The sequence below is a fragment of the Oncorhynchus gorbuscha genome, linkage group LG08 (assembly GCF_021184085.1).
Source record: "Oncorhynchus gorbuscha isolate QuinsamMale2020 ecotype Even-year linkage group LG08, OgorEven_v1.0, whole genome shotgun sequence".
In the NCBI taxonomy this organism is placed as follows: Eukaryota; Metazoa; Chordata; class Actinopteri; order Salmoniformes; family Salmonidae; genus Oncorhynchus; species Oncorhynchus gorbuscha.
This window is the reverse complement of record NC_060180.1, coordinates 59,933,829-59,947,882: the sequence shown is the minus strand read 5'-3', so window position 1 is coordinate 59,947,882 and position 14,054 is coordinate 59,933,829. Positions and strand designations below refer to the sequence as shown.

Sequence of the window (14,054 nt, the reverse complement as noted above, 5' to 3'; positions counted from 1 at the left end):
CTGCAGAGATCACACACAAAGAGAGCCAGCGATATGACATTAAGAAAATGTATCACTCTCTAATGTAGCTAAAGTGACAAAAAGCCCCAAACGGCCCTGTGCAGGACATTATGTGGACCCAGTGTGGGGCATCTTATTATTTAGTTCCAGTGGGGTGGAGTGAGGTGACAGTTTCACGGTGGCATTGCCACCCCCAGAGAAGGGACAAAGCAGCAGTACAGCACCCATGCAGGGCCACATGAACAGGCCAGTCTGCCACACGCTCCCCCCCAGCACCGACTAACCCCTGCCCAGCCTCCCAAGCCACCCGCTCCCCAGGTGCATAATGACCCTAGTGGGCCTACTCTCACAGTTTCACACCAAGCAATCACCATCATCATTCCAATTCCCTTTAGCATTACACATCCATGCAGGATTTCCATGTAATATAGGATGTCTATGTAATATGTTCTATAGCCCAGAGGAACGGAACGGGAGTCCATTAGCTGTCATGGTGAACTAAACATTATTCTAACCCTCTCTTCCTGAGGAGGAGATAGTTTTAACAGGCAGTGACCCCAAGCCGCCCTCTGACCCTGCCCAAACCACACTGCCATGTACTGCCAGAGATGGGAGGGGGACAGGAGAGGGGCGGATGGGGGCTACCTACCCCTTTACAGCCCAACATCACCTCTCCACAAAACATCATAGGCAGTGAACGGCCAGAGATCAACCACCGTCACATTCCTCAGTTTCTCTTCTTTTCCATAACAAATGTTCTTGGCTGTGACGTCTGTCTGTCTTTCTGTTTCTCCCTTTACTGGTTAAGTCTGTCTGTCCTGGTTTCTTTAGTTTTACATTTTGACATTTGTGGGATTTTTCTCAGCTTCTCTCGCAGAAATGAGAGATTGGTCAAGTCGAAGACAGTTGAGATGTACGAATACGGATGAAAAAACAGCTGCAGATAAAAATAAATTGTGAGAAGACAGCTAAAAAGAGTCCCTTCTACCGTGTCCCTTCTTCTACGCTGAACTAAACTGCTATTCAACAACAAAAAAGCCTGGCTAAACAAAGTTAAGTGATTGACAACGCTGTCTGGCTTTACTCAATTAACTATCTCATTGTGTCCGAACCTTTTTTGCCAGGAGTCCCTTTGCCCTCGGCCCCCCGACTCCATTCTCTTCCAACTCCTTTATCCTCAACCATCACAGAGATTTGCTTGGCTAATATTTCCAAGGAAATAGAGAGCTCTTTTTATACAGGGACTCCTCTCCTTAACCTTCTATTGGTCGCTCGTCTCTTCTCTCTTCTTCTCTCTTTCTCTTTCAGCCACTCCAAACTGTCTCTCAGGGCAGTGGGGAGAATGTGATGGAGTCTATCACCAACGAGGGGCAGGTCCAGGGCAGGACCCCGCTCCCCCACTTCAAACTGTCTCTCAGGGCAGTGGGGAGAATGTGATGGAGTCTATCACCAACGAGGGGCAGGTCCAGGGCAGGACCCCGCTCCCCCACTTCAAACTGTCTCTCAGGGCAGTGGGGAGAATGTGATGGAGTCTATCACCAACGAGGGGCAGGTCCAGGGCAGGACCCCGCTCCCCCACTTCAAACTGTCTCTCAGGGCAGTGGGGAGAATGTGATGGAGTCTATCACCAACGAGGGGCAGGTCCAGGGCAGGACCCCGCTCCCCCACTTCAAACTGTCTCTCAGGGCAGTGGGGAGAATGTGATGGAGTCTATCACCAACGAGGGGCAGGTCCAGGGCAGGACCCCGCTCCCCCACTTCAAACTGTCTCTCAGGGCAGTGGGGAGAATGTGATGGAGTCTATCACCAACGAGGGGCAGGTCCAGGGCAGGACCCCGCTCCCCCACTTCAAACTGTCTCTCAGGGCAGTGGGGAGAATGTGATGGAGTCTATCACCAACGAGGGGCAGGTCCAGGGCAGGACCCCGCTCCCCACTTCAAACTGTCTCTCAGGGCAGTGGGGAGAATGTGATGGAGTCTATCACCAACGAGGGGCAGGTCCAGGGCAGGACCCCGCTCCCCCACTTCAAACTGTCTCTCAGGGCAGTGGGGAGAATGTGATGGAGTCTATCACCAACGAGGGGCAGGTCCAGGGCAGGACCCCGCTCCCCCACTTCAAACTGTCTCTCAGGGCAGTGGGGAGAATGTGATGGAGTCTATCACCAACGAGGGGCAGGTCCAGGGCAGGACCCCGCTCCCCCACTTCAAACTGTCTCTCAGGGCAGTGGGGAGAATGTGATGGAGTCTATCACCAACGAGGGGCAGGTCCAGGGCAGGACCCCGCTCCCCCACTTCAAACTGTCTCTCAGGGCAGTGGGGAGAATGTGATGGAGTCTATCACCAACGAGGGGCAGGTCCAGGGCAGGACCCCGCTCCCCCACTTCAAACTGTCTCTCAGGGCAGTGGGGAGAATGTGATGGAGTCTATCACCAACGAGGGGCAGGTCCAGGGCAGGACCCCGCTCCCCCACTTCAAACTGTCTCTCAGGGCAGTGGGGAGAATGTGATGGAGTCTATCACCAACGAGGGGCAGGTCCAGGGCAGGACCCCGCTCCCCCACTCCAAACTGTCTCTCAGGGCAGTGGGGAGAATGTGATGGAGTCTATCACCAACGAGGGGCAGGTCCAAGGCAGGACCCCGCTCCCCCACTCCAAACTGTCTCTCAGGGCAGTGGGGAGAATGTGATGGAGTCTATCACCAACGAGGGGCAGGTCCAGGGCAGGACCCCGCTCCCCCACTTCAAAGTTGCCCTGCATTCATTAATTGTCCTTTGAATGATATCATGCCGATCACAATGAGGGTGCCAGTGGAGAAAGAAGCATTAATGAAGCATAGAGCCATTCACTTGCAGATAAGCCAGTCTTGAAAGTGATGCTGTGACGTAGGCTAAAGTGAATGTGGTGTGTATAGCTAGGGTGAGAGGAGTAAATCTGGAAGTGAATAGGAGGGGGGATGCTTTTGAATGCAACACTAACTGATGCAATCTGTTGCCACTAGCATAGCTACATTCTCTAAAAATGCTGGCCAGCAGAATCTGGACGTCGCTAACTAACCAGCTGACAAGATTTTAAATGGTTTGCAGGAAACACACTGCAGAAGTAAAAAATAAACTACAACTTTTTTTTTTTTAAACGATCACTAACTTTATCTTTATCACTTTATCCAAGAAAACAAGAAAATTCATGCAAGGGGGAAAAGTTGCCATGAAACAGATAAATATGGGACTATCAAGCTGTTTCTCTGTTTGACTTGTGGTGACATTCAGGCACGTCGCCCGTGATTCAAGTCAGTATTCCACGTCCATTCATGTCTGAGGAGGTTGGGAGATGTGGTGGAAACTGGCAGTAAGCACTGTTACCTTCAAGTAGGTTTGGGTTTTGCTAGACCATTGTGGACAGGGATGGTAGAGGGGAATAAGTATAAGCGTCTTCCTCTGACTCCAAAAGTGGCATGTTCAAATCCAGCAATAGAAAGTTGTTTTTTATATTTTTGTTTTAAGCCTATCCCAAACCTTAATCATTCAAAATTAATGCCTAACCTTAACCATTCAGAGTTAATGCCTAACTTTAAGAATGTGAGTTCATGCCTAAACTTAACCTTAAACACTTCAAAATTGGACAAATTTGAAATTTGAGAAACATGGATGATGGACTAATCCTAACGTGAGACTGTGAGAGCTTGTAGGACACCTAACACCAAATTCCCTAGGATACATCCACTATTAATCTATCACTGAGGTTAAAAACTCTTAACCATGGAATGAATTCTGATCCCTCCATCAGTCTCCTAGAAACAGTTGCTATATTCCAGGTATTGTGGCTTTGGATTTCTGGTTTGGCATATTGTTACAGTACAGTTCCACTGGCCAAGTTCAGTTGGGTTTACATAAGTAGTTATAACCCAGGCAGGGAGACAGCCATGGATCACACACAGAGTCAAAACCCAGCTTTTCTCTACTCTAGGATTTCTCTGTTGCTCTGCCTGGAGGCAGAGATGGAAAGTAGCCTGTAGAAAACATTCCATTGGTTGCAATGAGGCTTTTGTTTGTTGTGACTGGAGACTCCCATCTCTCTCCATCTCTCTCAATCCCCCTGCTTAATTCACTAAAACAGCTTAAAAACGCATGGACCGTTGACAAATGCACAACATTAAAGGAATACAGAAAATCAATTTCTATCTTCCCTGATGGTTTTCCCTGTTCATCTTCCCTGATGGTTTTCCCTGTTCATCTTCCCTGATGGTTTTCCCTGTTCATCTTCCCTGATGGTTTTCCCTGTTCATCTTCCCTGATGGTTTTCCCTGTTCATCTTCCCTGATGGTTTTCCCTGTTCATCTTCCCTGATGGTTTTCCCTGTTCATCTTCCCTGATGGTTTTCCCTGTTCATCTTCCCTGATGGTTTTCCTGTTCTATCTGAGGGGGTATCGGTGTATTCCTGACCTGAGCTTGTACTAGGCTATTATTGACTGACTGTGTGATATACATGGGTCTATTGACATTTCTAAAAGCCCTGGGAGAATAGGCATTATGGAATGTTCGAGTTGGTTTACATGGTTTGTGTATATACATTCAGACAAATCATATCAGTCAATGATATGATTAAACATCAAACACAGTTTTGCAAAGTATGCACATTACAGTGTATTCATGCCACGTTGAAAAATGTCTCACTTTCTCCGTAATCGATATCTTTCTCTCTCTCCCTGTATCCCTCTCTCTCTCTGCTCTCTGTCTCTTTTTCTCAACCTCTACTCTCTCTCAGTCCATGCCAAAGTAGTGGGGAGCCATTTTCCCCACTTTATTTACACAAACAAAGTCCTACTCAGTTTCTTTGACAAAAGCAGCTAAATCTTTCATGTTTTGTCAGCACTTGATTCCTCCTGTCCCCTGGCTATTTGCCTGCCCCAAGACAATGGAGCCAGGAGAATGGTAGCAGATTGTTGGAATGTGCCTCAATGAAACCAATTATTACATGTTGACTGCGTTCACCATGGCAGATTTGAAAGAACTGGGCTTATTCAATTTGGCACCGCAGGACTCCATTTTAAGAGAAGTTATCCCTTTGACTGTTTGTATTTACTTTTTTTCTCCCTTCCCTCCTCTCTTCTCTCTCCCCCATCGTTTTAAATGGAATCTGTAAAAGAAGGCCACTCCTCTATCATGAAATTGGTTACTTTTATACTTAGCTAAATGAGGCTAAAGGAGTGTCATTGGTGATATAGTCATACAGACTATACAGAGAAACGGTGTCATTAATTAGGGGCCACTTACTAGGAAAGTATTTATTGATTAATAAATGTAACCATCTATTCCGTTCTGGAGGCACTTTTACATGCCAGTATCCTTTATGGAACTTGCTAATGCAATATTTGGGTGGATATGTTTCTAGATATTTTTTTCAGCAATATTCATTTGTTGTTAAAGATACTATGTATTTACTATTTCCTGTACTAATGCCTCTCACTGCTACTTCTAGTACAAGGTACAACCGTTTGTATAATGATAACACAACCATTTCAATTAAGGACACGCAGTAAATCAATTGTATATAGTTATATTTTATTTCCGCTAAACTTCATTATTACAGTTAAAGAGGAAGTGGAATCATTCAACATCAGATTCATTTCCTGATTAAAAGCGCAACATTTCCAATTTGCTTGGGGGCATCCTTTTCCCAGAATGCTCTAGGTTCCCTGTAATACCATGCAGATATAGTAGCTACCCAGTCCCAGTATAGATACTTTTATCCCGGCCACAGAACTCTGCAGTGGCCTTTTACCAGACAAATAAATCTAAACAGAGCAGCTTTGATCTCGGCACTTAAGGGAAGCCAACAATGGAGGCAGAAGAGAAAGGGGCAGAGAGCAACAGTCCTCTCTCTCCCACAACTATCGCCTCTACAAACACCTACTTAATCAATATTTGGCCAGAAGACACAGTCCTCATACCCAAAACAGCCTTTTCATATTCTAATGAAGAGCTTTAAAGGACAAAGAAAACAACAAGACCAACTACTTCCACAGACACACAGAAGATGGGAAAAGGAAAGTCATATTTTGAAAAAAAAAACGTTTCAGATATGCCATTATCAACAGTTGAGTTTGCACTGAGTTTATAAGTTGATGTAGTCATTATGGATAAGATCATATTGCTAATGCGGATGATAATGTAACATGAGGTCCAGGTACTGAAAGCAAAATACCTAGAATAATCCTTCCATAACACTAAACTATTTCTGTTGAAATAGAGAACACATCAAAACAATTACTTTTAGTTCATTCAGATGTTTGGCATATTTGAAAATAAATAGGCTGTAAATCATACTGTGCCCATAATATCCAATTTAACATCACTTGTTGCAACGTTTTATTATGCCTTGCTGGTCCTGACTTTTGACAATGTCTTCATCCGGTTCATAGGTCTATCTCAGAATATCTGCGAGGCTGTCTAATCTATCTAAACAAGGCATCGACACGAATAGATTACACAGAAAATTGGGGAGAATAATATCAGATATCGAAACACAATCATAAAGGAGCACCATAAATGCAACAAAATACAAGCCTACAAATTCGTTCCAACCCTACAGGAAAGACCTTAACCAAACTGGTAGAGTCACTTTTAAAGGTTAATAAAGTCAATTGACTATCCTGATCTGTATTCGCGATGCCTCGCCTGGAAAGAGGGAGGAAAGCGGTTATATTGCATGAATGCGCGCGCCCCGGGCGAAGAGGAAGGGGGCGGGCTTTGTCCGGAGATGAAAGTGGGGAAAAATAAAAGGTTTGAGTTTAATATACTAGAAAAGGTTTTCACTGCGATGACTGATGCAGTACAGACTAGTAAAACCATGCGTAAAAGAGCGATGTGGGCACAATCATTTGAGGATGCTTGGAGGGGAAGTACATTTTAAAATATATATATATATATGTTTGATAGTTATTTATCTAATGTGGCCGAGAAGTATTTGCTATAAGTGGAACGAAATAGATATATTTAATATATATATACATATATTTATATCTAAACAAAGCAGGCAATGGGCACTGGGCACTTCAGACATATTTTATGAACTACTACATTTACCAACAATATTATGCTCACATTTCTAGAATTGTATAACTATGTAAAACATGTAAATAAGCATGTGAAGTCCATTTAGCCTAATATAAGCATAATGGGAAAGGACTATGATATCATAGAGCCTACATTCCATAAAACCCAACAGGTCACCAATCAACAGGTGTTCGGGGAAAATCCAGGTCACAGGGAGAAAGTAGATGTTGTCTCTTTATCTCGGACTCGGAATGGTAAACGCCATCTCCTGACGCTGAGAAACACTCCAAAGTAACATTTTGTAGGTGAAAACGGCATTTTTTTTCTCTGGGCGCGCAGTCTATAAAAACGGCCGGATTTGCTATCGGTGTTATCTGAATTATTCATCGCTTATTGCGGGTCCATAATGTCTTCTCCCAGCCCTTTGTCAGCGCATTTTTTATCCCTTTCTCTCCACATTTTGAAAAGCTTTGGCGTCTTTTTGTACACCACTGAGCCGCTTGCTATAGCAGACCTTTGTGCGCGAGATGCCGAAGTGTGAGTCTCAATGGACTCTCGCGCCTTTGTCTCCCAAGTTCATCCTCAAGTGCCGGATTGTGTGCAGAGGAACCGTCTCTTTTTATGGGGGACGGAACAGTTGGGCAAATGTTTGATCAACTTCATATGGAAACGTTTGGCTTTTGTAAAAGTTTCGTTTGGAAATAATAGCCTACAGGCATACAATTCAGAACTCCAAATTCATAAACAATAGACTATGTTGCAAAAATGTACATAATAGTTCTCTGTCAAGTGCCATTGGTTTTTGAATGTATTTTTTTATGTTCAAGTAAAAAAATATAATATGCACAGGACTCATTTCGCTTTATAAACCAACCGTAGCCTAAGAAAACACATTTAAAAAACAATTCTGGTCAACAGATTTACTAAACAATTTCTGGACGTATATAATTTATTCCAACTTTATTCAATGCATGATTGGGAAATTGCGTAATGAAATGGAATAACTGAAAATGAAAGATAATTCCTATTTCCACAAATCAAATTGTAGGACTATTCCAATTCATGATTATACTTTATTTAGGCTACACCAACTGAGTCTTGTCTATCCTCTGAATTTAAATGGTACAGATATCTTCTAATTCAGTATCGTTAAGAGACAAATACTAATTTTCCCCATTCTCAATTTTCCTAAATGTTCCACCAACAGACTCAAGAAGCCAACAAATAAACAAACCTTTACGAAACTTCTAAAGAATAACTCTACACATTTTATCACAACCAAATATAGAAAACTGAGAGGAAAAAAAAGTATACGATGGTACTAATTCTGAAATCAAAAATAAGTAGGCCTATCTGTATCATAATTGCACACTTGTCCAATAGAACTCAACATCGTCGCCTAGGCCACATCAACATCGCCAGTGCTCTGCACTGCTTTAAATTAAAACCATTACTTACATCTATCCCCGAGGATGCCGTCGATGCTGTGTTTCGCCCTTCTTTCGTTCTCTTCCAATTCCCTCTTCTCGATTTCATCATCGTCCTCCTCGTCTTCTCCTGCACCTCCCCCGAATTTACAACGCATGGTGCGGCTGATTGAACTCACTTTCGAAACAAAATGTAAAATGATAGGCCTACGTTATTTTTTAAATGCCTGCAGGAATACGGGATAATGAGCAAACTTATGTCAAAACAGGTATTAGACATACTAACATGTCATTCACATTGCCATTATAGCACCGGTTGATTTGTTCACATATGGTATTCATATGTTGTTTTTTTAGGCAATGCATGGCATACTTTTCAACTTTCAGATAAGTTTACATGTACATTCAAATACTGTTTTCGTTATTTAGCCAACTGCGGTTATGATTTCTTAGGCCTAGGCTAGTATATCCTCTCTTGCCGAAATATTTGAGGCATTGCCTTTTTTTACTACGCAAAAGTTTAGACGATTTCAGTCAAGTAGGCCTATATCCTACCGTCCATGTTTGTTTATTGTGAATGACATTATTTGAAACGTGTAGATATATTGTAAAATATGCATGTTAGTAATGTTGTACGTATTACACATTGGTCAAGAAAATCAAATAAAATGTAACTACCTGAGGGGACGTTGTTTCTGTCGCAGATGCCGTCTTTGAGTAATGTATCCCTGATTTCCCAGCTGAACATTCCCGGGTTGTCTCTCCTGTATTCCTCGATCTTCTTATCCACGTCTGGGGTGGATGTCTGCTTCATGCCAAGAATGCATACACATTTCTTTCAATATATTGTTGTTGCAAAATACGGTTTCCTTTCTGAATAAATTAGACATTGCACAATAGAAAATAAGTACCCTAAGGGGTGAGCCTATGCTTGCTTCTGTTGAGTTTGATTGTTTACTTAGTTTATAAAACCTAGGTTTTGACTCTACATCCACTTGCTGGGTTAATAGAGTGTGTAAAAGTGCGCGTAAAACACCCCCCAAATGTCCTTATCGATTAAAAAAATAGGCTATTTCAAATTGGGAATTCATTAATAGCGTATGACAATTCCATAAACTATACCAACTGTAGGCCTACATTATTACGTGTCCTTTTAGATAGCACGTTACTTTTATGGCCTGTCATCTCCCATTAACTCTCTCGTGTCGTTAGTGATGATGACAGTGTTAGAGCATATGGGCTTGGTTTAAAGTTGAAACAATACAAATAAAATATTCTGCTATTAATTATCGTTGACTATTTCAGGCAGGTCTTGCAATCCGGTTCTAGGGCCCTCACCTTCGGTTTGCTGCCTCCGATGGCCCCGGGCCTGATGGAGCCGGTCTCCTGATACCGGCATAGGATTTTGGACACGCAGCCGTGGGAGACTCGGAGCTGGCGGGAGATGACACAGGGTCGAATGCCGTGGTGGGCCATCTCCACGATCTTGTGGCGAATGTGGTTGGGCAAGGGTCTGCCGTTAATAAACACTCCACCGAGTTGATTCACCCGGCCCTGGCCTAACGGGGTAGAGACTGGAAGGAGGGAACGCATGTCATTCAATAATAACAATTACTTCAACAAAAAGAACAACAACACCCGGCCCTGGCCTAACGGGGTAGAGACCGGAAGGAGGGAACGCATGTCATTCAATAATAACAATTACTTCAATAAAAAGAACAACAACACCCGGCCCTGGCCTAACGGGGTAGAGACCGGAAGGAGGGAACGCATGTACCCGGCCCTGGCCTAACGGGGTAGAGACCGGAAGGAGGGGACGCATGTCATTCAATAATAACAATTACGTCAATAAAAAGAACAACAACAGCAAAAAAGCCCAAACAATCAGGCCTGTATTTATTCATTCAACCTGTATGTATCCTGATTAAAACGAGGCTGTTTTTCAAGAGAGACCTGTTGCAATAACATTTGTTGATATCTAAAATAGCATTTAATCTCGATAGATATAGGCAAAGGGTTGATTGGTATTGTTTTTACACTAGACCTAATTAATAGTGCACAGTCTCGCTAAATCGCTAAATATCAAAATCATAACATGAGCATTGTCGTTGTTTTGATAACTGCTGCTATGTCAATTCAACGGAATCATGGGTTGCTACATGGCCTAGTAGTGTAGCCTAAAATGTTTGTTACTGTCAAAATGCTAGTTCGTATGTAGCCTAATTGTCTGTTGAAAGGCAAACAAAATGATTTATAGACGAACAACAATTTTGCATCTGTTCGAAGTTGACAAAATATCAACACTTGCTACCTGATTGAATCAATTACAAACAAACAAAATCTTCCAACACGCAAGAAACATGCACTTGGTTCCATTTGGACCCATGTTTATTTGCAACTGCCTACCTTCCAGAGAGTAGCCTCCCCGCGGGTAGTTCTGGTGGTGTGTCGGGCGTATCATTCTCGGTATGCCCCCGGCTAGAGCTGTCATGTCTCCTAAACCTCCGCAAACAAAGCTTTGCGCTGGACCAAAATCAACACCAAAACGGGAACTTCAGAACAATTCTGGGATCCTCCAAAAAGTTACAGACTACACTTTGGCTTTGATGGAGCAACAGGACAGCCTCCACCTCCTGGGGAATAGCAAGTTGCTTCGTCAAAATAACAACAACATGCAAATAAAAACACAAGATAAATCCTTTGAAAATCGTGCATTTATCGATATCCAATATGGAGAGTGAAAATAGTGAACGTTTGACAAAGCGATGTTTGCCTCTGTTGAAATTGGAAGACGCTTAGATGGAGTTCTTGTTAATACTTGATGTGAATTGGAAAGATGCGTGGAAGTGAAACATTTTAGAAGATGTTTCTCTCCTTTCTACCCCAGTCTTTCCAGGCCTCTGATTGGCGTAGAGAGGCGAAAGTCCTGAGGGCCGAGGGGACTTTTTGATTGGCCGACAGAGGAAAATGTATCACGTCGTGGCCTCACTGGTTCAAGGCGATGTGTTTTGAGTCTTGCGGTGCCCTCGAGCTTTTTGTTTCACAGGATCTGATCCAGGATCAGCCCTCCATCTAATATGTGGATGGATAAAGATGCGTCTTTCACTGAAGGCTACGCTACCCTCTGAGTCTGTAAGTAAACAGTCACTCATCTATCCATTTATTATGATGTGACTAAAATCACATACACAAACACAGTTTGTTAATGCTATGCACAGTGATGCTACAAACACAGGAATTTATTGTACTATTTAGACAGTATTGCACTAATTAGAATAAAAGGAGCACCGCTCGGTCGACCCAGCAGGATATGACGCCGGGAGTGCAGTAAAAGTTGTCTGTAGCGAAATAAGTACAATTGTGTGAAGACATTATTTATAACTTCATGAGTGTCAACTGCCCCCCCCCCATCTTTCTCTCTCTCTCTCTCTCTCTCACAATTAAATTCAAATGTTTTTTCTGGTATGCATGGAAACATGTTTACATTGCCAAAGTAAGTGAAATAGATAATAAACTAAAGTTAAATAAACTATCAGAAATTAGCAGTAAACATTACTAATAAATAAACATAAATATCGTGTTTGTTCACTGGTTGCCCCGTCCTTATCTCTCGCTCTCGCGCGCGCTCTGCCTCTCTCTCATCACACACACGCGCGCGCATACGCACAAGCACGCACACAATTGTTCCCAGTTCAGAAGCGCAGTCTTTGTGGAGGCTAATTGAACACGTCCCGTCAGTCAAAAAGCTTCTTCCATTCACCACTCCAATCAATCAAAAGTATCGAGATCATTCCAAAATATGCCTTTGAGTTAGTTCTATGCAAACAACGGGTTATTTGTCTCAAAATTCCACATAGCCTAATATTACCCACCGATTGTTTGGTCACATTTCCAATCAGTAAACTGAACGAAAATACAGTTTTGTATGAGGATATGTATATGAGAGATGTAGGGTGGCTCGGGGTTAAACGTCCCCCTCCTGTAATTCTCACAGAAACCACTTTACCTGGATGCCACTAGTCTTGCTCAACTTAATTAACATTTCATCTGTTTCAGCTCAACTTTTTAAATCACTCCAAAAAAACTATTTTGAGGTTCATGTATCTGTTTTTTTGTCATTTAGAAAATATACGACATGTCGAAAGTATGTGGACATCCCAGAAAATTAGTGGATTCCTCTATTTCAGCCACACCGGTTGCTGACAAGTGCATAAAATTGAGCACACAGACAAGCAATCCCCATAGACAAACATTGGGAGTAGAATGGCCTTACTGAAGAGCTCAGTGACTTTCAACGTGGCACCGTCATAGGATGCCACCAACAAGTCAGTTTGTCAAGTTTCTGCCCTGCTCTGGTAAACTGTAAGTGCTGTTATTGGGAAGTGGAAACGTCTAGGAGTAAGAATGGCTCAGCCGCGTCCGTCCTCTGTTGCAACACTCATTACCGAGTTCAAAACCGCCTCTGGAAGCAACGTCAGCACAATAACTGTTCATTGGGAGCTTCATGAAATAGGTTTCCATGGCTGAGCAGCCACATTTAATCCTAAAATCACCATGTGCAATGCCAAGCATCAGCTGGAGTGGTGTAAAGCTTGCCGCCATTGAACTCTGGAGCAGTTCTCTCGAATCACACTTCACCATGTGGCAGTCCTACGGACAAATCTGAGTTTGGCAGATGCCAGGAGAACCCTACCTGCCCGAATGCATAGCGCTGACTGTATAGTTTGGTGGATGAGGAATAATGTAAGGGGGCTGTTTTTCATGATTCGGGCTAGGCCCCTTGAGTCCAATGAAGGGAAATCTTAACGCTACAGCATACAATGACATTCTAGACAATTCTGTGCTTACAACTTTATGACAACAGTTTGGGGTAGGCCCTTTCCTATTTCAGCATGACAATGCCTCCGTGTCCAAAGCGAGGTCCATACAGAAATGGTTTGTCGAAATCGAGACCCTCGGTAGGCCAGTTGTGCACAAGTTCTCATTTACAACTGTGACCTGGTCAAGACAAAGCAAAGCGACAAAAACAATGACACAGAGTTACACATAAACAAACGTACAGCCAATGACACAAAAGAAAAGAAAAATGGAAAAATCTATGTACAGGCAATCAATGTAAATCAATGATACCTAATATAACTTCTTTGAGTTACACAATCCATTTTGAGAAACTTCAGGATGATTTGGACAGGAAGGGCGAATATAAAAAGAGGGACAGTGGATCAAAACCTCATCATAGCGGGTATATAAATAGTGAGATAGTACAATGCCAGTTTGTTCGGATATTTGATTTATCTATTTAAAATAGGATATCTTAGCTTTTAAGAGTAAATTATTTTAAAATATTTTTGCCCATAGAGGGGGGCGTTTTGACCTGATAGTGGGGAAAAACGCCCCCTTTCTAAAGATTCTACTTTTATTGAATAACAACAACAACAACAAACATTTTTGCCCACTTATTTCCATTCAAAATGTGTTTGCCTAAAGATAGCCAGTATGCACATATCTAAATATTTTTCTGTCAGAAATGTGACATTTCTTAAGGGGGCATTTTCCCCTACAGGTTACTTGTGACAGTC

The 14,054-nt window shown here is 42.8% G+C and overlaps 1 protein-coding gene across 2 annotated transcripts in view; it reads right to left on the bottom strand.

The window, feature by feature from the left end:
• The window catches only part of LOC124041927 (paired box protein Pax-3-like), a 45,036-nt gene extending 33,726 nt beyond the window's left edge, over positions 1–11,310 (bottom strand). The window contains exons 1-4 of one of the 2 annotated variants that reach the window (XM_046360107.1): positions 10,882–11,310; positions 9,814–10,049; positions 9,154–9,283; positions 8,507–8,653 (exon numbers count right to left, since the gene is read on the bottom strand). In XM_046360107.1, the coding sequence (XP_046216063.1) occupies positions 8,507–8,653; positions 9,154–9,283; positions 9,814–10,049; positions 10,882–10,966 (598 nt within the window). In that variant the 5' untranslated portion in view covers positions 10,967–11,310. The remainder of the gene's footprint in view (positions 1–8,506; positions 8,654–9,153; positions 9,284–9,813; positions 10,050–10,881) is intronic. The other variant, XM_046360108.1, reaches the window with a different exon arrangement.
• Positions 11,311–14,054: the final 2,744 nt, after the last annotated feature.